General features: G+C 40.6%; 1 protein-coding gene across 2 annotated transcripts in view; it reads right to left on the bottom strand.

Moving 5' to 3' along the window:
* Positions 1-3,713: 3,713 nt before the first annotated feature.
* The window catches only part of LOC124783505 (protein starmaker), a 91,280-nt gene continuing 69,754 nt past the window's right edge, over positions 3,714-25,239 (bottom strand). For both annotated transcript variants that reach the window (XM_047254027.1, XM_047254028.1), the window contains exons 6-7: positions 5,858-7,169; positions 3,714-4,420 (exon numbers count right to left, since the gene is read on the bottom strand). In XM_047254027.1, the coding sequence (XP_047109983.1) occupies positions 4,196-4,420; positions 5,858-7,169 (1,537 nt within the window). In that variant the 3' untranslated portion in view covers positions 3,714-4,195. The remainder of the gene's footprint in view (positions 4,421-5,857; positions 7,170-25,239) is intronic.

Genomic DNA, 25,239 nt, shown 5'->3' with positions numbered 1-25,239 from the left:
TAACTGAAAGTAAGTGACAATAGAAGGTGTCCAATGGGTCCGTCATTCAGTTTTGTCACATATTGGATCTGTCTAGGATAACTCCCTGTTTTTTCGTTTCTGTCAACGCCAGTTACCTAGCAGTTGTAATGTTGAAATTGCATGGTGAAACTAAATGTTGCGGTTCCTGTTGGTAGCGCAAAGAGCTGATTACGTAGTTATTTCCCCTAGCAAGTCTACGCCCGCCACAAAGACCAATCTTGCCATGTGAAGAAATAGCACACGAGTTGCACTAAAAGTTGTTTTTAACCACGACTAGTGTGCTATTTCTTCACGTCAGAAATCCTGTTATTCCATTCACACCGTCCACCCCCAATAGTGCAATCAGACTACTTCTCCTGTGCCACATATACTTGCTTCCCACACTCAAAGACTGAACATGATGAAAGTTCAAAAGGCAGTAAGGTTCCTTCACACACTGAAAGTAAAATTATGCTCTACTATACTTTCAATAGAACAACTTTAAGTATTTATCAAAAATTGTGAAAAAAATATGATATAAAATAAAAATATTGGCACTGGATATTGTCATTTTGACATTCAAATTTTATTAAACATACTCTGTCATTTTCCTTTGAGACCAGCTTTCTCTGCATTTATTTAGATGAATCAGCTGTAAACACAGCACTGGAACAAGAAATCCATACGGACCCACCAATGACGATACTAGACTCCATTACACTTATGAAGGCGGTTCAAAAAGACACACAATATAGTCAATCTCCAATTCCTGAGCATTATAAATGCTAACTTGCTGGCAAGCAACCCATACCCTATATGGTAATCTAGTTTGTCAGGCACAGTCCAGAGCATTGTTGCTGCTAATTGTTTTAGAAACTCTATGTAGAGATCACCCAAAGCAAAGCACCCACTTTTCCCCATTGACACACGCATATAATTCAGGAGACGATCAGCCTGAACTGGAGGACAGACAATCCTCTCCTTATCAAAAACAATTTAACAACCTTTCTGAAAGTCATAGCATGACTACCTCATTCTGTGTTTATATCTAAAAACAAAGATGATGAGACTTACCAAACAAAAGCGCTGGCAGGTCGATAGACACACAAACAAACACAAACATACACACAAAATTCAAGCTTTCGCAACAAACGGTTGCTTCATCAGGAAAGAGGGAAGGAGAGGGAAAGACGAAAGGATGTGGGTTTTAAGGGAGAGGGTAAGGAGTCATTCCAATCCCGGGAGCGGAAAGACTTACCTTAGGGGGAAAAAAGGACGGGTATATACACACACACACACACACACACACACACACACACACACACACACACACACACACACACACATATATCCATCCGCACATACACAGACACAAGCAGACATTTATAAAGGCCTTTACAAATGTCTGCTTGTGTCTGTGTATGTGTGTGTGTGTGTGTGTGTGTGTGTGTGTGTGTGTGTGTGTGTGTGTGCGCGCACGAGTGTATACCTGTCCTTTTTTCCCCCTAAGGTAAGTCTTTCCGCTCCCGGGATTGGAATGACTCCTTACCCTCTCCCTTAAAACCCACATCCTTTCGTCTTTCCCTCTCCTTCCCTCTTTCCTGATGAAGCAACCGTTTGCTGCGAAAGCTTGAATTTTGTGTGTATGTTTGTGTTTGTTTGTGTGTCTATCGACCTGCCAGCACTTTTGTTTGGTAAGTCTCATCATCTTTTTTTTAGATATATTTTTCCCACGTGGAATGTTTCCCTCTATTGTATTCATTCTGTGTTTATTTATAGTTGCAACAATAACAGTCTGCTTGAGATCCATGTAGCAAGTATAAATAATATCACCAAATGGCAAGAGGAAAATACACTGAGGTGAGAAAATCTGTAAGATACTTTCTAATATTCTGTTGGACCTCCCCCTGCCTAGTTTAGTGCAGCAACTTGACATGACTTAGAGTCAACAAGTCGTTGCAAGTCCCCTGTAGAAATAATCAGCCACGCTGCCTCTACAGTCATTCACAGGTGCAAAAATGTTGCTGGTGCAGAATTTCGTGCACAAACTGATCTCTTAATTATGTCCCGTAAATGTTCGATGGAAATTATATGGGGTGATCTGGGTGACCAAATTAATCATTTGAATTGTCAACAGGCTCTTCAAACCAACTGCGAACAATTGTGGCCTGATGACAGTGCATTGTCATCCATAAAAATTCCATCTTTTTTGGGAACATGACATCCATGAACGGCTGTAAATAGTCTCCAAGTAGCTGAACATAAACATTCCCAGTCAATGTTTGGTCCAGTTGGACCAAAGGACCCAGTCCATTTCATGTAAACACAGCCCATTCCATTATGGAGCCACCACCAGCTTGCACAGTGCCTTATTGACAAATTGGGTCCATGGCTTCATGGGGTCTTCACTACACTCAACCCATACCATCAGCTCTTACCACCTATCAGGACTCATCTGATCAGGCCACAGTTTTCCAGTCATCTAGGGTCCGACCGATGTAGTCATGAGACCAGGAGAGGCATTGCAGGCAATGTTGTGCTGTTAGCAAAGGCACTCACGTCACTGTTGTCATAGCATTTTAATACCAAATTTCACTGCACTGTCCTAATGGATATGTTTGTCATATGTCCCACATTGATTTCTGCAGTTATTTCAAGCAGTGTTGCTTGTCTGTTAGCACTGACAGCTCTACATAAACACCATTGCTCTCAGTTGTTAAGTGAAGCCTGTCAGCCACTGCATTGTCTGTAGGGAGAGGTAATGCCTGGAATTTGGTATCCTCGGCACACTCTTGTTACTGTGGATCTCAGCATATTAAATTCCACAACAATTTCTGAAATGGAATTACCCCATGCATATAGCTCAAACAAGCATTCCACATTCTAAGTCTGTTTATTCCAGTCATGTGGCCATAATCACATCAGAAACATTTTCACATGAATCACCTGAATACAAACGACACCTCCACCAATGCATTGGCCTTTTATATCTTCTGCATGTGACACCACCACCATCTGCATATGTGCATGTCGCTATCCCATGTCTTTTGTCACCTCAGTGTGCCCTGACCAGTTATCAAAACAGTGTGCACAGAAAACTGTCAGTATGGCTGGAAACCTGAAAATGTGCAGTCTAACAAGATTGTTGACAGGCTGGAATTTCCATGCTCTACGGGTAAAAAGTTACAAAACATGCACAATCTGACTCACCAAAGCATTTTCACCTTTGTTCTTGGAATGAGTCTCACATGAAATGTATTTCAGTTGGGTTACTATCATGAAGGAACACTTTCGTGCAACACTGAAAAGCTCACAACTATGGAAGGACTGACAGAATGCATTTATCTTAGCATTTAGTCTTATATTATCAAATTAGAAGTCACTTGGAGCTGTTTTAGTTTGGAAGGCTACCTATGTAGCAACACAAAATAACAAACAATGATGATCTGATAGCTAATAATAATATATGTACAACCACACTTTTATGCTAACAGCCTAAATGAGACCGTAAGTCCAGAATAACAGTGGGGTTTGTATTAAATGGAGTTAAAACTTAATGTAAACTGCATCATTTGTGTAATACTAAGGTTGTGTGACAAATGGGAGCAACAGTAACACTAAAACAGAAAGAAACAGCATGAAGTGGTACCTGCGAAGAAATATTATCAACAATCAGAATAGGATTTCTATGTAAATATAAGGAAAACAAAGAGTGATGGAAATAGCATCTTTATTATTTTCCCCAACAACTATCATGTTTCATGTCAACAATTCCTCTTGTTTCTGAGTTACTGATACAAAGAGATTTTCTTGCCACGTCTTTGCCGTTCTGTTTTACTTTTTGAAAACAAATTTAAAAGATGTTTCATACAATTTACATTGCTGTTGTACAATGGATCATTTATCTGAAAATCTAAGTAAGAATTCTTGTCAGTCAATAAGATACATATGTCAGCCTCTCACTGAGCATTAGCTATCATCCACATGTACGATCACTCTGTACCATCACAATCTTCACTGACATCCGTATCAAAAACAACATGTTTTTAACTGAAGGTAATAACACATTTCCATTACATGCATGTGTATTTCAGTCATCTAGGGCGCCAACACAGAAAGACATGACCAAGAGTAAAATATTCCACCTCAGAGAAGCAGCTTCAAATGTAATTACCAAAGTTATCCGCTTCTGCGCTTATTTTTCACGGCTAACACTACGTTTGAAGGTCATGGAACGAAGTTCTTGGCCTGCCCTACTTCTGCTTGCAGAAATTGGGCGTAAAGACGGCGAAGGAGATGGGCTTGTCGAAGGTGAATCCTGTTCCAGGCTACTACCAGTAACTGCACTTTTTTCACGTTCTTTACGCTGCATACTGAATCTTCCCATACCTGGTCTGTAGATTTCAATACTTGGTCGATCCTGCAAGGAAAACCAATTTTGCACATGATTTCATTTGTTCTCATTTGGACAAGAAATTTATTAAAACTTTTATTCTACACTGGAATAAGCTATGCCCAAAATGCACTTCTAAGCCGAAAGAACAACCAAGGTATTGAAACTAGCCTGTCAGGATGTTTATTATTTGTGGTTTTCATCTCTTACCCTTAGGAATGTGGCATTACAACTCCATTTAAATTCTATACAAAGGAAAAAAATGCTGAAACTGTAGTCCTTTGTTACAAAACACAACACAGATGACAGAGAATGGCCTCTCCATCCAAACAGAAAAAAATTCACAAGTACACACAGCCCCAACCTGCAGTTCTTTCCACTATGTTTCATCACTCTATGAATCCTTCCATTATTTTCATTGTCCCCTGCCCTCCTCCAAAATTATTCCTACCTTTCCAAATCTAGACCACCATTGAGTCCGGAGATTTAAACACAAGCAATCACTGACTTTGTAATTATGTGACAATCAACACTTCACTTCATCTTAAAAGTATCACAATCATTATTTACACTTTATAGTAAAATTAGCACACAGAGGTCTTGAATGACAGTGTGTGTATAAAAAGTAGAATCCTTATCTCAAAAGACAGACCAAATGACACAAAGAAACAGGTTTCACGCATGATATTTTATTTGATGTTAAGCTGGCACATTGTCTGATTTACTATGAGCTGAGTCAAATGAAAATGTAAATATATTCCTTTTTTTAATTTTTATTGTTCACACATGGCGCAAAACTGTATCCCTCTTCGACATAGTCTCACCCATCCCCTCTGAAAGTTCATCAGCATTTACAAAGAGCCTAAATTGTTGTATAAGAGAAATCTTTTGGGGTCTTCATAATCACATATGCTTCACGTGGCATACCTTTCCAATAGAGTGGCACTTCTTCCAACCCAGAGCTTCTCTGAGTGGATCAAACATATCAAAATAAATCTGGGAAAGATGTGGTGTTGAGTATAGTTGATGCTGAAGACACTCAAAATTCTAGTCTGCTATTGTTGTTCAATGGCCCGTGCAATGTCAGGTTGCAACACAACACCTGCAGACCACAATCTACTTTGTTTCAATCTGACTGCAGACCAAAGATGATTTTTAATGTCCGCAGTTGCAAAGTTTTACCAATTTAAGGCTACTGGCACCATTTTTTATTTTTTACTGCGACACTTACAATTTTTATTTGGCCCTCCTTCATGGGGAAAAAAAGTTATTTATCATTCCATGTTCAGAAATCTAGGAACAGAATTTTTTCAACATACCTTAACACTGAGTATTTCCACTTTGAACTTTTACATGTGTAAACTTAACCTGTGAGCCTGTGCATACACACTGGCTCTTCATATTCCTCATATGAATGTTAACAGCATATATAATAATTGCCATTGCATTATACACTTTACTTACCTTATTTCTAATTCTTCTCTCAGCACGAGGATCTCGCTTACTTTCTGATTCTGTAATATTGCCAGATGCATTCCCCGAAGTTGTGGAAGAGGCTGAACTATCATTACTTTTTACATCTCTGGATTTGTTCACAGACTGGTCATCTCTCAGTTCACAGTTGTCACAAGCAGACATTTCATTTTCATTTATATTCTGCACGCTGTCTGCGTCCTGGTCTTGATTTTCTCCATTCTCTTGATCTAGTGTCTGTTCTTTTTCTTCCTTGCAGCTGACTGCTTCCTCATCTGTGTTAATGTTGTGGCTGTCTGTATCATTTTCTCCACAGTCGGGAAGGAGCATGCCATTTTCTGGGTTGGTACTTCCTTTTTGTTCATTATTGTCATCAAATTGGTAGGTTTTTCTGTCTTCAGCTCTGCTAACATTCTTGGAAACAGCCTCCTCAGTTAATAAATTGTCCGGTTTATCAGTTTTTTCATGCACTACAGTATCTATGCCCTTGCTGTTTGAATCAATACAAACATTAGTAAAATCTAGTGAATTACTTCTTTTCAGTGGCTGACCAGCTTTCGTTCTTATATCAACAATTATTTTTTCGTTGGCCTTAACTTGAGATGACTGGTTACTGCCATGTCCACCCACAGAACTGCTCCTCTTCACAGATTTCTTGTTATCCTGCTGACTAGCTGCTCCTTCAACAATGTCTAATTGTGCACTATTATCTTCAACACCAGACACTGCTTCCTGTTCAGTTTCTTCATGACACTGTTCCTTATTTTCTTTGTCCTCTGAGGCACCATCAGTAGGCTCTCCAGGGTCATCGACTAGTTTCTTAGCACTGATGTCTTTTTCTTGAACTTTGCTGTCTATAGATTTTTTCCTTGTCTCTGATTCACTATGTGAATTAGATGACCTCCTGTGTTCATTGCCATAGCCACTCCTCTTATGTTCTGCATCTTTTCCATATGTATATCTGTCATGTCTTCTTCCTTCAGTTTCTCGATAACTTCTCCTGTTTTCTGACTCTTTAATATTTTTATCATCTTTGCTACTGTGTCTTTCATTACCACCCTTTCTATCTATATCTCTCATTTCCTTATAAGATTTTCTGGGATGTGTGTCCTTTGAAGAAACAGATTTATCGAGTTCTTGACTGGCATGAGCATCCCCAGATTTTGTATTCTGGTTCCTCTCATTTACAACCTTCTTCCGTTGGTCATCTAATAATTTTCTATGTATTCTCCCTTCAGCAAGTTTTTGTCGTTCATCTCTGTAGCTTTTTGGCCCACTTTCCCGGCTCTTCACATCACGTGTCCTGTGAAAATTGATTTACTTTTAGTGACAGGAAGAAAGACATATGAAAGAAAGGGCTGTGTACAAGTGCAAAATTATCACAAACATTAACTGGGGGCCATGTAAATGCGCAAAATTATCACAAACATTAACGTATCATAAGTATTGTTTTTCTTATTGATGTGAAAACACTCCACTTAACATCTTCCGTGCCAGTTTTTGTTGGCTTTTATAATATGCAGTTAATGAGTGCACTACAGCTGCCCATTTTCTGCTAATTAGTAATGATATAAAACTTGGGCTGGCTTGTTAAATAAATACAGAAAAGCCCTTCCCTTACTTAGCAATTTTTGCAGGGAAAGGTGAGACTTGATGGCTTCAAATTTCCAAATCAAAATACATTCGTGTTATAACTTACAAGAGATATTTGCAGCAGCCAAAGACCCGAAGGAAATTAAACTATGAAGAGTACACTAGGGACTCCATCTACAAAATAACAGCCATTCAAAATCTTATAAGAATCCACCACACCAGCTTACATTACAGCACTTAGATACTGTTCTATGGTGGCTTCTAAAAGAGTACATTTAATCATGAAAATGGAATAACACTATTCTCAAGACTTGCAGAAGTGATAAAGAAGTGGAGAAAATGCTAAGTGTGGATTGGTCAAATAGTTAATTACGATTTAGAATTCTTAACATTCTTACAGACTTTTTAATGTTGAAATAGTAGGCCCTCTTGATGTTACATTCCTATATGGTCATAAATGAGTGAGAATTACTTCCGAGAGCTGTAAGATACTGAGTTGAAGAATATGCTACAGCTGCATCACTGTCTCCACTAAAATCAAAAGTGTATGCAGTTTCTAATTGTGATAGTAACTTAAGAAATGTACACACTTAACAAAAAGAAATTATTCCCAAAACTCTAGACATTACTTCAATTTACTACAGAGCAAAGTTAAAAGACTCTCTATGTCTCTGGATGGTAGAACAACTGTGCAGTTCAGCTTGAGAAACAAAAACAGTTCTTCACAGATACATACAAATTGTTATCATTAGATAAGAGAAACAAGATACAGCATTTAAAGATAGGGTCTCACTTTTGCTAGTTTCAGCTTAGAATAAGACAGAACAATACTTTTCCATAACTAACAGAAGAATCATACTTTCACTGCTTGCTGAACATGAATAGTGCCACAGAGATCCACTATTGGTTCTGCTGCTCATACTGATAAATGTTCTCCCATCAACTGTTTCACAGACATCCTGTGACAAACTGCTGCTTCAGTGGGCACCAATTATAAGTTTTCAACCTAGACGAGTTCTTACCAAATGCATAAAACATACGTCGCATCTTACTGCATATGACTGGGAGGTTAATTTTGTAGGCTCATGTCATTAAATACAATCTGCCTGTGACTTACTCAGTGCTTACCAAATGACAAGGCTATCAAGTAACTTACTATGTGAAAGGAAACTTACGCATTAAGAAAAGTTATGTCACAGCCAGTAAGGGAAAGTACAACACTGGTTCATCCATTGAAAGCTGCCTTGTTTCCCAGAAGTTCCAGCAACATCTGGAAAGTCTGACACACTTCCAGCTGCTGGGATAGTTTTATTAAGGAAGTTATTGAAATTAAATTAGCAAGTAACCTTATGAATATAATAGAGGGAAACATTCCACGTGGGAAAAATATATCTAAAAAGAAAGATGATGAAACTTACCAAACAAAAGCGCTGGCAGGTCGATAGACACACAAACAAACACAAACATACACACAAAATTCTAGCTTTCGCAACCAATGGTTGCCTCGTCAGGAAAGAGGGAAGGAGAAGTAAAGACAAAAGGATATGGGTTTTAAGGGAGAGGGTAAGGAGTCATTCCAATCCCGGGAGCGGAAAGACTTACCTTAGGGGGAAAAAAGGACAGGTATACACTCGCACACACACACATATCCATCCACACATACACATGGATATGTGTGTGTGTGCGAGTGTATACCTGTCCTTTTTTCCCCCTAAGGTAAGTCTTTCCGCTCCCGGGATTGGAATGACTCCTTACCCTCTCCCTTAAAACCCATATCCTTTTGTCTTTACTTCTCCTTCCCTCAAGTAACCTTATGAATAGAGATGGTGGTTTTTGTTTAAATTCTGTCTAGAATCCTGCTGTCTCGCTTGTCAAAAAACTGTGGGATAGAATTTAAGCAACCTCATCCATTGATTCTTAATTTCACTATCGATAACTTCTGACACTGGTCATCTTCACTTTGTGATGGTGCTGGTGTTACTGTGTGTGTGTGTGTGTGTGTGTGTGTGTGTGTGTGTGTGTGTGCGCGCGTGCGTGTGTGTGTGTTTTATCTTTACGAAGTTTCTCTGAAAACCTAAGTTTTAAATTCGCTTGCACAGTGCTTACTTGCTGCAGTTTTGCCTTGAAAATGGCAGGGTGTGCTCTTGTGAAATTATCAGCAGTTGTCGACAATATCACCTGCCTGCACTCCTGTAAGGTCCTCAGATGTAACACTTTTGATAGCATTGTGTACTGCGTACATTAGAGGACTGATTCGGAGACAATAATTGTTTTTATCACCATGACAATGTACCCTGTCTTAATGCAACATTTGTGAGGCACTGGTTTATGGACAATAACATTCCTGCAATGGACTGGTCTGCCCTGAGTCCTGACCTGAATTGCTTCAGACCCCCAACGTCCAACTTCACTACCTTCTCTGGTTTTTTGAGGAAGAATGAGCTGCCATTTGTTGTCAGAACCTCACTGAAAGTGTCCCCAGCAAAGCTCAAGCCGCCATAAAGGTGTAGGGTGGACACCTACCCACTAACAGGTGTCTTGATACTTTTGATCCAATAGTGTTTTGCAAAAGGGTGAATGAAAATGTTTTAAAGCAAACTTTCATGACATCATTCAAAACTTGAACAACAACAACACAAGAATCAGGGACTTCTGTTATAGCTATGACTTTTGGTGCTCTAATCACATTATTCTTGAGGTGTTCTCATGTTTGTGGAATTGGTTCGCTGCTTACGTAACTTGTAAAGCTTTCACCGATTTTTTGTGCTTGAAACGTCTGTACATTGCTTTTGGTATATTAATTGGTGTTGTGAAGGAGTGAGACCTTGATTTTTGAGAGATAGGACACAGAATTTATTTTGACATTCACAATCACTCTTGGTACCTTACAGGAGATAGCCACAGAACCTTTCAGAAGTGCACCAAGTATGACTTTAGTGAGTGCCTGGGTCTATCTTTTACTCATCCACAGATTCTTGATCAGTGTGGTGTGTGCATATTAATGGAAGAACACTTCGTGTTAGAGTCTTGGAAAGTGAAAGATGAAGTTCAATAATTCTCTGATGTGAAATCCATGATGGAAGAAAGTTTTAATTTGTTGTTGAAAATTACTGACTTCCTTGCTCTTTTCAACATTCTGCATTGGAAGGAAGGAAGGTCAGGGTTTAACGCATCATCGACAATGACGTCATTAGAGACTAATTCTGCACTGCAGTAGTCTAGACTGTTTTGAATCAAAGACATCCTCATCTAGTTACCTAATTATTTATGATGGGTATTTTTCACTTCTAAAGAGAAATGAGCTTTCTATGTTTTAAGTGATTAAATCATGTTAATGATTCCAAAATAAGTGATATTGCAATACTGCATAAGGACAGTATATCCAGGGATTCCAAAATCCTCCAGCATGGCAGTGCTGGCTGCCCAGAATCAAAAATTCTGCTTACCTTATTGCCAAGGGTAGACAGATTATCAACTGGTGTACATTTCTGTAGTGACTGATTCCGTACTTAAAAAGCAAAACAGAGTTATGAGTTAGGCAGCCCATTTGCAGCAAGCTCTTCCAATTCTGCTCCATGGGGCGGGGACACCAGCATGCACCTCTTAGGTCACCAGGGACAGGGACAGGCACAGGCACAAAGGTAGTATAGTGAAACCCATATCTCACATTTTCATGCAGTTCAGATTTTAAAAACACAAAATAGAGGAAAATGAAGAATTGAGGAAAACATGAAAACCCCAAAAATAAAAGCAAAAACATGTGTAATTGGCATATATGACCAAAAATTGTAATCCTCTCCAATACATTGTATAAAATCTGTGTAAGTGAAGGAATTTAAATATACAAGACAATGTTTATACAATAATTTGAGGTAGCAAATTTCATCAGTTTTTAAAAGATCACAGATGTGTAACAGCAAATAAAAACACATCAAAAAACTGAAACTGATGTACAGGTAAAAGGTAATCAAGCTATTTTCCGACGTAATATGAACACAAATTAGATGTCAAAACACACTTTTTGTGAGATCTTACCTTTGAGCTCACACAGGAAAAAGCAAAAATTGATGAACATGGTGAATTAAACCAAAAACTGTGAGGTATGGTGAAAGGCAATGGAATCTAACATGTGGTGATGTGTGGTTTCCGTCTGTAGCTAATGGTAAAGCAGCATACTCTGCTGACCTAAAGTGTACTGATTGTAAACTTTTCCTTGTTTATTGTGCTAAGTGGTTGAAGTGGAGTGTTCTGAAGTATTGCCAACGCACACTGTTTGCACTTCAAACTCGTCGTTTGCTGTAGTGTAAACAGAGCTGGTTTTGTGAAAGCATGTATATACACAGAAGTTATCCTTCACATATAGTACTTATATATACCAAAGAATATGAAATAAAGTTAAGTGTGCTGTGATTTCAGTGTTTCTCCAACCCAGCAATCCGTTACATTTACAACTATCTGTCTGCCATCACAATATATTACACACCACTGAGGAATGCAACAAAGACAAAAAATGGCTCTCAGCACTATGGAACTTAGCATCTGAGGTCATCAGTCCCCTAACAAAGACAAACAAGCCATTACACAACTGTTCACTGAATACATTCAGTTGATTGTGATGCTGCACATAGCAAATGGAGTAGGCTACATTGGCTGCAGTCAGCAGAGGCACAACACATTCCAGATTCTGTCGACAGGTTCCAAACTCCACTACTGCAAGTAAAATTAATGCATGGTATTGAAGGGCATTAACTATATAAATTAAACCTAAGTGGAAACTGCAGTCACTCCACTTGCTATAGCTTGCTGTTTATCACTCTATATGCTAGAAGCCACCACATTAGCATGACATCACCATGATATAAAACTATTGGCTGCAGGTGGAAAACAAACATCTGAGATGTTACAAACATCCGAGATGTTGTAACCCAGCAGTTTTCACTGTATTTCACAGCTTTCAGTTTATTTTATCATATAGGCTATACATTTTTGCTATTTTGAAGGTGAATATAAAATGAAAGAATACTAAAAAAAAATAATAAAAATAAATATGGCAGTAGTGTGTTGGAAAATGGCTCTTAATTATCTTGTACATGATTAGCAAAAGTGATACTCTTTTCAATTACATACCCTACTGTATTACTAGTGGCAAAACTCACTTCTCTTCCTAAGAGGTCTTGTATCTGATGTACAATTTTGAAATTTTTTCTTGTTTGTTTATGGATTTGTGATTTGGTTACGTAGTAACCACAACCAACTGCGGGAACGCCTTGGGCTGCGGATCGGAGCCACCAGGCGGGGAAGCCGCCGGCGGTGGAGCACGCACCACCGGGTAAAACCAGGACGAGTTGGACGACAGACCAATAACAACCGACAACAACCGACCACGACCGACTATGACCGACACAACAAGGAAGAGATAAACAACGGAGGTTTGTAGAAACCACAACACCAAACACCAACAGTAAATCCACTTGGAACCAGAGCCAGGCAAAAGTCAACAACGAGCAACGACAAGACAGTACTGCTGAGATAGAAACTCAATCCAGAGCGAGTACCAGACTGACTGGACTAGGGCAGAGCGGGTCCCTGTATACGAAATCGGAGGGAGCAGCTATTGGCCGCTGTCTGCATGTGGCGTAGCGGTGGCGCCCTCACTGCGCGAGAGCCGCTGCGCGGAACAGCCGCCGTGGACACGGAGCCCTCTATGGGCTGACCATGTCCATTTGTTCTGGCGCGTGTTCGACTTCCGCGGCGTGAGGTACTAGAGGTTATGTCAGTTGACATATGAGTGTTGGTAAAATTGCTACCTAGGAGGAGAGGAATTAAATTCTGGGATTGATTCACTTATAATTTGTTCAATCACTTCAATGTCAATAGGAAGAAAACTAGATGAATTCAAGTGAGACATCAGCTACAACATAGAATCGAGGTAAACCTACAAGGAAGAAACGTGAACTTGGGAATTTTTAGCATTGATCACGTGGGTTTTTCACAGGGGCTACAAATTTCTGGTGCAGAATCAGAAAAAAACATAAAATAGGAGAACCTAAAATTGATGTTCCACTGTATTTGCGATGTGGCAGGCAGCCCTACTGCACAGAAGAATTTTAAGACAACTAACGCAATTAAGTGGAATTACTATCAGTCTAGACAAACTGTTCTCAGAAATTTAAAGAAAGGAAGCCTTACGATATGTATACACTGCAGCCTCACTGCTGGCACCTTGCTCCATCTGCTGGCACATCATACCTTGCCACCTTGCCTCATTCATTTACACTGCAGCCTCGCTGCTCACTGCCTGCTGGGAAAATTACCCTGAAGTTGTTCACATATCGAGCAGAGTACTAGCAGAGGCAAACACCGCACTTCTGGAGTGACCTCGAAGCAGCCAATCACGGTTCACATTTCAAGACATATGGTGATGGTCATAATGCGAAACACAAACCAGCTCGATATCATCGCTTGGCAAGGATCAGAGCGAGCAGTGATGGTCCAAGTTAAATGGACCAGTAAGACGCAATGGGTTTGATTCATCATCGCCATACCATGCCTGTGAGCAGTAAGGTAGAGCAAAAATGCACTGTTAGAGCAACATGTGGGCTGGCCATGGCAGCACAAATCACTGAGTCACATTGTCACAACTTCCTTAAAAATATATTGGTGACAAGACAGAGTAAGAATGATGATTCCACATACGAACAGTGTATTATCACCATCAAGAAAAACACAGAAAATTTGTTATCTGCCTGAACATAACGAATTTTTTTACTACATTTTGTATAATATAGTTCTGGGTGTATGCAGAATTCTTTGTGACATGAATATCTCAACTTACAAATGCCATTAACAAAACTTACAAAAGACTAAGTTAAACTGTACTGCCTAACACAGTTTCAAGAAAGATACCCTGAATTCCTCGATGATTGTGGAACTGCTGCTTAAAACTGAGATCACCATCCACATTTCAAGGGTGTCCACAGCAACAAGCAGAACATATTTTAGATGGCCTGTCTTAGTTACCTCACCCTACATAAATTTCTACAGTTACTGCCTCAAGCTTGTTGGTGAAACAGACAAAGAAATAATATATGTATCCTCAACTGTTACTGCCCTTTTTCCCTTAACTCTGTATCCAGACAGTGTCTGATGGTTTAAAATCAGTTTCTTGCAAGCACAACAAAGTGCCCCCCCCCCTCCCCCACACTCCCCAAATGCAAATAACTTAATTTCCTGCATATGATTCAGAAAACCTTTCACATTTCACTTACTGTTTTATCGGTTGTTCAAAAAGAGTTGTCCTCTTCATCTTTCTTTTTAAGTGAAGCATCTGAGGAAGGATATGAAACAAAAGGGGCATCTGTGTGTTCATCTGCATTGGAGTCAGGTACATCATTCAAATGCGATAGTATTAGTTACCATACATCTGATGATTAACTGTTGTTTTTATTCTCTACTAGCTGGGTACCTGGTGTCCGAGTATGTACGAGGGCCGTTCAGAAAGTAACCTCCGGTTGATTTAAAAAAATACACCAAGTTAAATAAAAATATTTTAATATATACATCTTACAACTACATCTTTGCACTATTTTTCTACATAGTCTCCATAGCGATTGAGGCACTTTTCGTATCTCTTCACAAGCTTTGAAATTCCTTCTGCATAAAAATCACCCGCTTGTGCCTGGAGCCAGCCTGTGACCGCATCTTTGAGCTCTTCGTCGTCATCAAACCGCTGTGACCCGAGACATTTCCTTAAATGCATGAAGAGGTGATAATCACTTGGCGCCAGGTCTGGGCTGTAAGGTGGATGGTTGATAACGTCCCACTTGAAGGACTCAAGAAGGGCCGTTGTTCCGCGAGCAGAGTGAGGACGGGCGTTATCGTGCAAAAAAACGATACCGGAAGTCAGCATACCACGGCGTTTGTTCTGTATAGCCCATCGTAACTTTTTTATTGTTTCACAGTACACGTCTTGATTAATGGTCCTACCACGTTCCATGAATTCAACCAACAACACCCCTTTGGCATCCCACAACACCATTGCCATCAGTTTTCTAGCAGAAAAATCTTGCGAGGCTTTTCTTGGTTTGGTAGGCGAATTTGAATGTGCCCACATCTTTGATTGTTCTTTTGTCTCAGGGTTCACGTACTTAATCCAGGTTTCGTCACCGGTCACGATTCTGTTTAACAATGGTTCTCCTTCGTCCTCATAACGTGACAGAAAGTCTAATGCAGAGGCCATTCTTTGAGTTTTGTGGTGGTCGGTAAGAATTTTGGGCACCCATCGTGCACAGAACTTACGGTAACCCAATCTTGCTGTCACTATTTTGTACAAGAGAGTCTTAGAAATCTGTGGAAAACCAGTAGACAACTCCGACATTGAGAAACGTCAATTTTCACGAACTTTTGCATCAACTGTCTGAACGAGTTCGTCAGTCACCAATGATGGTCTACCACTCCTCTCTTCATCATGAACGTTTTTTCGTCCACTTTTAAATAGACGTACCCATTCATGGACAACTCCTTCACTCATAACTCTTGGTCTGTACACAGCACAAAGCTCACGATGAATAGCTGCCGCAGAATATCCTTTGGCTGTAAAAAACCTTATGACAGCACGCACTTCACATTTGGCGGGGTTTTCTATTGCAGCACACATTTCAAACTGCCACAAAAACTAAACTAGCGCCGGTACGACAATCACTCGACCACGGCTTGATGCCGACTGACCTGTTGAGTGCGTGAACGCACAGATGGCGTCGCTACTCCCCCCATAACCCGCACTGTGACCAGTCGGAGGTTACTTTCTGAACCGCCCTCGTATTTATTCCAGTCTTCTGTTTGTCCATCTCCTCTTTCACCACCTGACTTTCCTCCTTCCCTCTCCACCTTCTCCTCCCCTTCTCTGTTTATTTCGTACTCCTCTTTTCTCTATCCATTTCCTTCTCTCACCGTCCACCTCTAACACCACTTTGTCTATCTCCTCCTCTTTCCACCTCTCTCTGCCCATCTCCTCCTCTTTCTGCCCATATCCTACTCCTCCACCTCTTCCCCCTCTCCCTGTCCATCTCCTCCTCCCCCTTCCCCTCTTCCTGCCCATCTCCTCCCTCCTGTCTCCACTTCTTCCTCACCCCCAACCTCCCTCCGTCTCCACCTCCCCCTATCTCTGGACGTCTCCTCCTTCCCCCTGCAGTCTCATTTACATGCAGCTCACTGTTCATAATGTCTTATATTCTGAACTGTGTGTCATGCAATGAAATAATTTTACAGATACATTCAGCGGCATGTGTAGATACTGTCTGCATAAAGTGTTGGGAATAGAATTAGCAGAAAGAAGTAATATATTGAAACTTCTAGCTCATGTGGCGGTTTTACTGCACCAACAGTGAAAATGTAGTTATCTATAAACTTATTTCTTCCGTCATTTTTTGGTGAATACTCATGAGAAAAAGTTTTGTAAAGATATGAAATTATGTGTAACTCCTTTTTTTCATCTCCACTGCTTTGATATGTTGGTGATTCTTACCTCTACAATACTTCTTTCCAGGCAGTAAGCAACATTTGCGCCAAATTTGGTTCGAATTGATCCATTAGTTTAGGAGGGTATGTGGAACAAACGAACGAATGAACATATGCACATACATACATTTTTATAATACATATGAATGACTTGCTCTTTACCAAGGTGTTTTGTTTTTGTTATGGAGTTTTAGGTTAGGAAGAAAGAGCAACTCTACTATGCACATCAGGTTTTTGTTTGAGGCTACTTCCTGTAAAATAGTACCCACATGCGAGGAGCTGTTCCTGATGCATTTACATCTGTACAGTTTACAGTACCTTTACTTACGCTAAAGCACTGTACCTCTCTGATATTATGAGATACTGGCCCAGACTCATGGTGCTCTGGCAGAATGCTGCTGTTTCTACCGAGTGGCATAGGACAGCTGTTTAACAACTCTGAAACTGTAAGATTTTTTCCAAAACACCTTTTCAAATGCTCCTGTTCTCTATTTATCACAAAATGAGTGTTATGACACTCTTGTGCACTGTAACATTCAGTAACTTTGATTTACTTATACCATTTTCTGGAGGACTAGCTTGTCAATTGCTCCTTGTTACTGTGGATTTTGGTGCTCTGTGACGATCTACCAAAGCTGTGGAGAGTTTGGTTTGGCAGAACCCATAAATCTTAACATGAGCAGCTATGAGGAAGACAATTTATCCCAGTCCCCATTCCCTTAGACACACAATGTTTATCAGCATGGCTCATGGTGGTCAATGACACATGCCCACATTCAACAGTACTAGAGGACTGGTGGCACTTCAGATTCAGGAACCTCAAATGCTAGAAATTTTTTATATCCCCGCTGTAAAATAATTTTGATGCTGATGGTGTTAAGGCAAACAATCACACCACTCTTTGCGCTACTCATGAAGATCATGACAAATATGTTTGATGGCTAGAGCCAGGGGCACATGTAGCTGATTAAACATCACCATGAAGTGATGGGCAAGCAGTTCATTAACTTATACCAAACTGTTTGTCAAACATCATATTAGTCCCTTGTTTACAAGCGAGCACTGTTATTTCAATTTATTTTGGAATGCTTATACTAAAGTGTACGGTTATACTAAGCATACGACGATTTTGGTAAGTGCCTTCGAATTAGGTTGATAACTTTTGACAGCCAAGTTGCATCCTCTTTTTATTTAGTGTTGTCTGGAATCTACACCCAATAACGACTTTCACTACAGAATATAATCTTGTGCATCTAGCTGCACAGGAAAGTGGTGAGAAGACCTTCATTCCATGAACATTAACATGATCAGTTTCTTGATTTTTGCTGTCAGCAGTTAAAATAGCAACAACAACAGCAGTAACAACAACATTAATGAAGATGATTAAGCAGAAACTGTCAGCATAGCTTGTTCCATCTTCCCTATTTGAAAGTTTTCAAACATTATTGGGTTAATTATTTACTCCATTTTCTACTCTACTGTGAAGCAAGTAATAACGTTGGTTCTACTCATAAAAGAGCTTTACAGTTGTCTTCAAATAACTACTTACATGAAGTAATCCAGAAACTAATATCACTCTTAAATCCTAGTAGTATTTTATGTGGTAATATTGTGACTTACAAATCAACCAACTCCTTCAGGCATCAATCTCACAAAGTATAAGCTGCACTACATGTCAATCAATATCGTAAGAAAACAGATCAATCTCATGCAGTCTTGGTCACAGACTCAGTTGGCAACGCTACTTTTTTTTGTAAAGAATTCATGATATGCTATGCTTTGTGACTGTCTTCTTGGTCCTTGACCTATGCGTCACTGACATTGCCGAAAAAGCTCTGTTGTGTGATGCAGCACCATAAATGCAAAAAGCAGTTGGTGATGACATAGAAATTGCTTGTAGTTCCAAAGAATAATAAAAAAAAAATGGCTCTGGGCACTATGGGACTTAACTTCTGAGGTCATCAGTCCCCTAGAACTTAGAACTACTTAAACCTAACTAACCTAAGGACATCACACACATTCATGCCCGAGGCAGGATTCGAACCTGCGACTGTGCGGTCGCGCAGTTCCAGACCAGTGCCTAGAACCGCTCGGCCGCACCGGCCGGCAAGAATAATCATCAATCATTGAATGACAATAGTTCATTATCTTCTGGTTCACACAATATTGCACCAAAATAAGTCAATGACATGTGAAACAGTAGTTAGTACGAAAATAGTAGTATCAAAACTTCATCACCATTTGATACTCTAAGCATTGAGCAAATAAGACACTATCATTCCTATTTAACAGATGTGGCAACAGTTATGGGCTGCCTCCTCCACAATGTTAGTGAACAGACTACCTAAGCACTGATAATCTTGATGATGAGCACCCTAAACCCAAAAACAACAACCACCACATTATCTCTATAGTTGAGGTGAAGTTTGCTATGTATGCAACAGGTAAGGACACTGATGGACATGTCTGTAAAAAATTCTATTGATAGTATTTCCCCATTATCTTTCACTGTTTGTATCAGAACTTGTGTGTATGAGATCGTCACAGAAGAAGCTGAGTAGCACTGTGGTGAAGTGGATATGATACTAAACTGTTGTATCAAAGGTCGTGAGTTCAAAACACACCTGGACTGTACAATTTTAATTTCTATATTCGGTTCGAGTACATTCTACAAGTATCCACAAATGGCAAGAATCATTGTACTGGAATGTTCTGTAGCTGTATATATATACTGTACATGTTCTGGCCGGAGGCAGTTCGCTCCACACTCTTGTATGTGCAAGTGCTGAATAAACCTTCATTACGTGAAGTTAGTGTTCGTCATTCATCTACTTCCACCTTCCTCTATGTGACACTACTCTGGTAGAGATGTTGGGCATTGGAACTTGTGATACCGCACATTATTGATGACACAGTGGCTCCCCTCAGGCCACGACAGAGCCGCCGTTTACATGGCAAGAAACCTGAGTTCAATCCATATTCAATAGATTGCAATCTATCGGAGACAGAAGAAGAAGAGGACGTCACGATGACAGCAACCCTGTGCCACCACATGAGACAATCTTGCGGGTTCTTTGGTGACGATGGCCGAGATGCAAACAAGTGGCTGAAGGTATATGAGTGTATAGCCAAATTTAACAAATGGGATGACACCGTGTGTTTGGCTAACATGTTTTTCTACTTGGAGGGCACTGCCAAGCAATGGTCTGAGAACAATCAGGAGAAGTTCACAAGCTGGCAAGGATTCCAGGCGGAACTGCGCAAGTATTTTGGTGACACACAACAACAGAAGTGCAAGGCTGAAGATAAATTAAAGTGCAGGGCACAGCATCCAGGAGAAACGACAGCGTCCTACATTCAAGATGTTTTGGAGCTGTGTAAGATAGTGGATCCTCGAATGAAGGAGGAAGATAAGGTTGCACATCTCCTGAAGGGTGTTGCTGAGGACATGTACCAGGCCTTACTCATGAAAGAGGTTTTGACAGCAGACAACTTCATAAAATGGTGCCAGTATATCGAGACAAAGCATCAAAAAGGAACTATACGCAAGGTTTTGACAGCAGACAACTTCATAAAATGGTGCCAGTATATCGAGACAAAGCATCAAAAAGGAACTATACGCAAGAAGTTTGAATGGCTTCCAAATGTTGTATCAATGTCTGTGGTGGAGGAAGAAGCTAATTTCACAAGTGTTCTTCATCAGATAGTGATAGAGGAAGTTCAGAAGGCACCTGGATTGCACAGTGAGCAAAAAACAGAGACATTTTAAGAGGTCATAAGGGAGGAAGTGGAACAGACATTGAACCCAATCTCTCATCCTTCATTTCCTTTTAAAACGGTAAAAAAGTCGAGATCCAAGCAAAGTCACATTCCCACAATGCCACATGAGGAACCTGTTTGGACACCAAGAAAGACTGATGTCTGGAGGATCCAGGATAACCAACCAGTATGTTTCCACTGTGGATGACCGGGACATGTGCTGCACTATTGTCGAGAAAGGCAGCAGATATTTGATGACGCCCACGGTAGAAGACCGATCTTAGCCGACGTCAATTCCGGGACAACAAAGATGAACAAGATGTGGGTGCAGGGCGATGTAGGTCACTATCGCTGCAAGCTACCCACTGGAGGATGCTCCCCAACATGGCGATCAAGGTCTCCATCGCCGTTTAGAAGCTCCAGCCGATCACCTGGCCGCCGCAACCTGGAAAACTAAAGGGTGCGACCTTCCTTGGAGGTGAGGCCACCAAAGAGAAAAATCCTCCACTGTCAATCACTGCAAAAATTATAGGAAACTACGTCGATATCCTCATGGATAGCCGACCAGCCCAAGCTCTTCTGGACTCTGGAGCATCATATTCAGTCATTTAGGATAAGTACCATTACCAGTTGCAGAAAACCATATTTGTCGACAGCAAAACATCTCTGCTGAAGATCGCTAATGGGAAATATGCAAAACCTACAGGAAGATGTGTCATTCGTGTGGGTATAAGTGGCCATACACAGCCCTTATAATTCATCGTCTTACACGATTGTAGTCATGACTTCATTCTCGGATGGGACTTTTTGAAAGCTTCTCAAGCTATTATAGATTGTGGTCGCTTGAAGATTATGCTAGACGAGATGAGATACGGTGGACAGGAAGATGCGCATCTGAGTGTGTGGAGACTATGTGTACTGGATGAAGTGATCATTCCTGCAGTCAGCACTAGAAAGGTAGCTGTCATGTGTCATGCCATGCATCAACCCATGGATCTTGTAGTGGAATGTAAGAGAAGCATACCACTGAAGAATAACTTGGTCTCCCAGCCTCTGTCGTTTCGTTTAAGAATGGACTCGGTGGATTGTGGATAGTTAACTGTCACCGAGAACCACAGATTCTTCCAAGACACATGTGCGTAGCAAATGCTGAGCCATTAATTGCAGAACAGCTGAATGTCATAGAAACCTCCCATGCCAAGACTGTGGGCGAAACTGGCACTACCACTACAAAACAAGATCTTCTAGCTCGACTATCACCGATCTCACTAAGGAACAACAGGGGAAGCTACTTGCCATTCTTCAAGAGTTCTCTGAATGCTTCAATCAACAGGACAAGAGCAAATTAGACAAATCGACGGTGAAGCAATGGATTAGCACTGGAGACTATCAACCAATAAGCCAGAGAGCATACCGAGTGCCAGCAACGGAATGTCGAATAATATGCGATGAAGTAAAGAAAATGATGAAGAATGACATCATTCAGCTTTCGCAGAGCCCATGGTCATCACCAGTGGTTCTCGTTAGGAAGAAGGATGGCAGTTGGCACTTTTGTGTTGATTACAGGAAACTTAATGAGATAATTATAAAAAGGACCTTTATCCTCTTCCATGAATTGAAGATACACTAGACTGTCTGAAGGGGGCTAAGTTTTTCTCAACCATGGACATGTACTCAGGATACTGGCAAATCGATGTAGATGAGGCTGATCGTGAGAAAACTGCATTCGTCAGCCCTGAGGACGCTTATGAGTTTAAGGTAATGCTGTTTGGTTCGTGTAATGCACCAGCAACTTTTGAACAACAATGTGTCTTTGTTATTTAGATGACATTATAGTGTTCTCAGGGACATTTGATGAACACATAAAAAGACTGAGGGCCGTTCTTAAGTGTCTCCAACAAGCCGGACTGAAACTTAATCCAAGAAAGTGTCTCTTTGGAGCAAAAGAAATCAAAATACTTGGGCACCTTGTTTAAATGACCCAGAAAAGATGAGAGCTATAACGGAATTTCCAATTCCTTAAAGTATTAGAGATGTGAGAAGCTTCCTTGGATTGTGTCCTTATTACCGTTGTTTTATCAAAGACTTTCGTATCAAAGCCAGGCCACTCCAAGAGTTGTTAAAAGCTGATGCCAAATTTATCTGGGATGGTGCTCAACAAGATTCTTTCAATGTCCTGCGAAAAGCTCTGATGACTGACCCTGCACTTGGTCTGTATGATGAGAGAGCACCTACAGAGCTACACACAGATGCCAGTTGGTATGGGATCGGCGCTGTTTTTGTGCAGATTTTGGATGGAAAAGAGTAGGTTATAGCCTATGCTTCTAGAACACTTACAAAATCCGAGAGAAACTACTCAACTACAGAAAGAGAATGTCTTGCTGTTATCTGGGCCATGTGCAAATTTCGACAGTATCTCTATGGAATGCCATTCACAGTTCTTACAGACCATCATTCACTTTGTTGGTTGACAGGTCTTAAGGATCCAATAGGACGACTCACCAAGTGGGCGCTACGTCTTCATGAGTATGACATTACTATAGTGTACACAGGTGGAAGAAAACACCACGATGCCAACTGTCTCTCAAGAAATCCTGTGCAAGATCATCAAGACTTTGATGAAGATAGTGACTGTCTCGCTGCACTCCAGGATCTCTCTGCTGAGCAGAAGAAGGACGCCAAGATATCTCAAATTATGCTTGCCTTAAATCAGTCAGAGGATGTGAAAAGACAATTTAAGGTAGTTTATGGATTACTTTGCAAGAAAAACTTTGATCTGTTTGGAAAGAGGTGGTTACCGGTGATTCCTAAACACATGCGCTTAGATGTTGTACAGAAATTCCATGACACACCTGAGGCCAGACGTTTAGGATTTATTAAGGCATATGATAGGATCCACAAGAGATTTTTCTGGCCAGATTTATTTAGGAGTGTCCGTCACTATGTGTCGCACTGTCGAGAGTGCCAGACGAGAAAGGCAGTTCCTCAGAAACCACCTGGCCAACTCATACCAATTCCACCAGCTGAAATGCCTTTCCAGCATCTTGACATTGACCTCCTCAGAAGATTTCCAACGTCTGCTAGTGGCAATAGATGGATTATTGTTTGGATTGATTATCTGACGCATTACGCCATTACAGAAGCCGTGAAAACATCCAAAGCATTCGAGGTAGCCAAATTCATTGTGGAAGGCATTGTATTAAAACATGGTGCCCCAAGGTCATCAATTATGGACTGAGGAATAGTTTTTTAATTGAATCTTGTGACAGAGATAAACCATCAGTGGAACATTACTCATCACATGACGACTGCCTACCATCCACAAACTAACAGGCTTATTGAACACCTTAATAAGACCTTGGACAACATACTATCAATGTTCGTCAATGTTGAGCAGAGCAACTAGAATGAGGTGCTACCTTTTGTGACATTTGCCTACGACACCGCCAAACAAGACACCACAGGATTTACACCATTTTTCCTGGTGCATGGGTGTGAGGCAACGATGATGGACACTGTGTTTCTGTTACGTCCTGATGACGTGGATGACGACTACATTGGCCAGGTGTTAACCAGAGTTGATGAAGCTCGGCAGTTAGCTCGACTCTGCACACTGCAGGCTCAAGAAAACAATCGCCACTGCCCTGTTGTCACCAGCCTGGTGACCTCGTCTGGACCTTCACTCCTGTTCGGAAGGTTGGTCTCTCTGAGAAGCTCCTCAGGTGCTACTTTGTACCTTATAAGGTTGTAAGACAGTTGTCTGATGTTACTTATGAAGTTGAAGATTTCGACCCTGACGCAAGACGATGGATCAGAGATACGATCCAGGTCCTTCAAATGAAGCCCTATAAGGATCCTGCAACCCAGGGTAAATTTGAAGCTCCAGCAACAGGCAATAAGCGGAAAGGTAACAAAGAATGTAGCAGCAAGGGAAGTTCTAAGAAGATCACCGCCAGGGCGAACATGAGTCATCGAGAGTCGGAGTATGCAGAACTGATGACTCGTTCCCAGACTAGGAGGATGTAACTCCGAGATGCTGTTCTCTTAAGGAGGGAGCAATGTCACAGAAGAAGCTGAGTAGCAGCGTGGTGTAGTGGATATGATACTAAACTGTTCCATCGAGTTCAAAACTCACCTGGACTGTACAATTTTAATTTCTATATTCGGTTCGAGTACATTCTAGAAGTATCCACAAACGGCAAGAATCATTGTATTGGAATGTTCTATAGCTGTATATATACTCTATTTGTTCTGACCGGAGGCAGTTTGCTCTGCGCTCTTGTATGTGCAAGTGCTGAATAAGCCTGCACTAGGTGAAGTTAGTGTTCGTCATTCATCTACTTACACCTTCCTCTACGTGACAATATGATATGCAGTGTATTTTCAAATATGTGTAATTGCTGTGCAAAATTCATACTTTATTCTCAGTGATAAACTATATTTGATTTAAGACATATTCTTGATAACCTTCAAGTGTTTTGAACACTGTGCACAATACATTTCAC

Source organism: Schistocerca piceifrons, chromosome 1 (genome assembly GCF_021461385.2).
Source record: "Schistocerca piceifrons isolate TAMUIC-IGC-003096 chromosome 1, iqSchPice1.1, whole genome shotgun sequence".
Classification (NCBI taxonomy): Eukaryota; Metazoa; Arthropoda; class Insecta; order Orthoptera; family Acrididae; genus Schistocerca; species Schistocerca piceifrons.
This window is presented reverse-complemented; position numbering and strand designations above follow the sequence as displayed.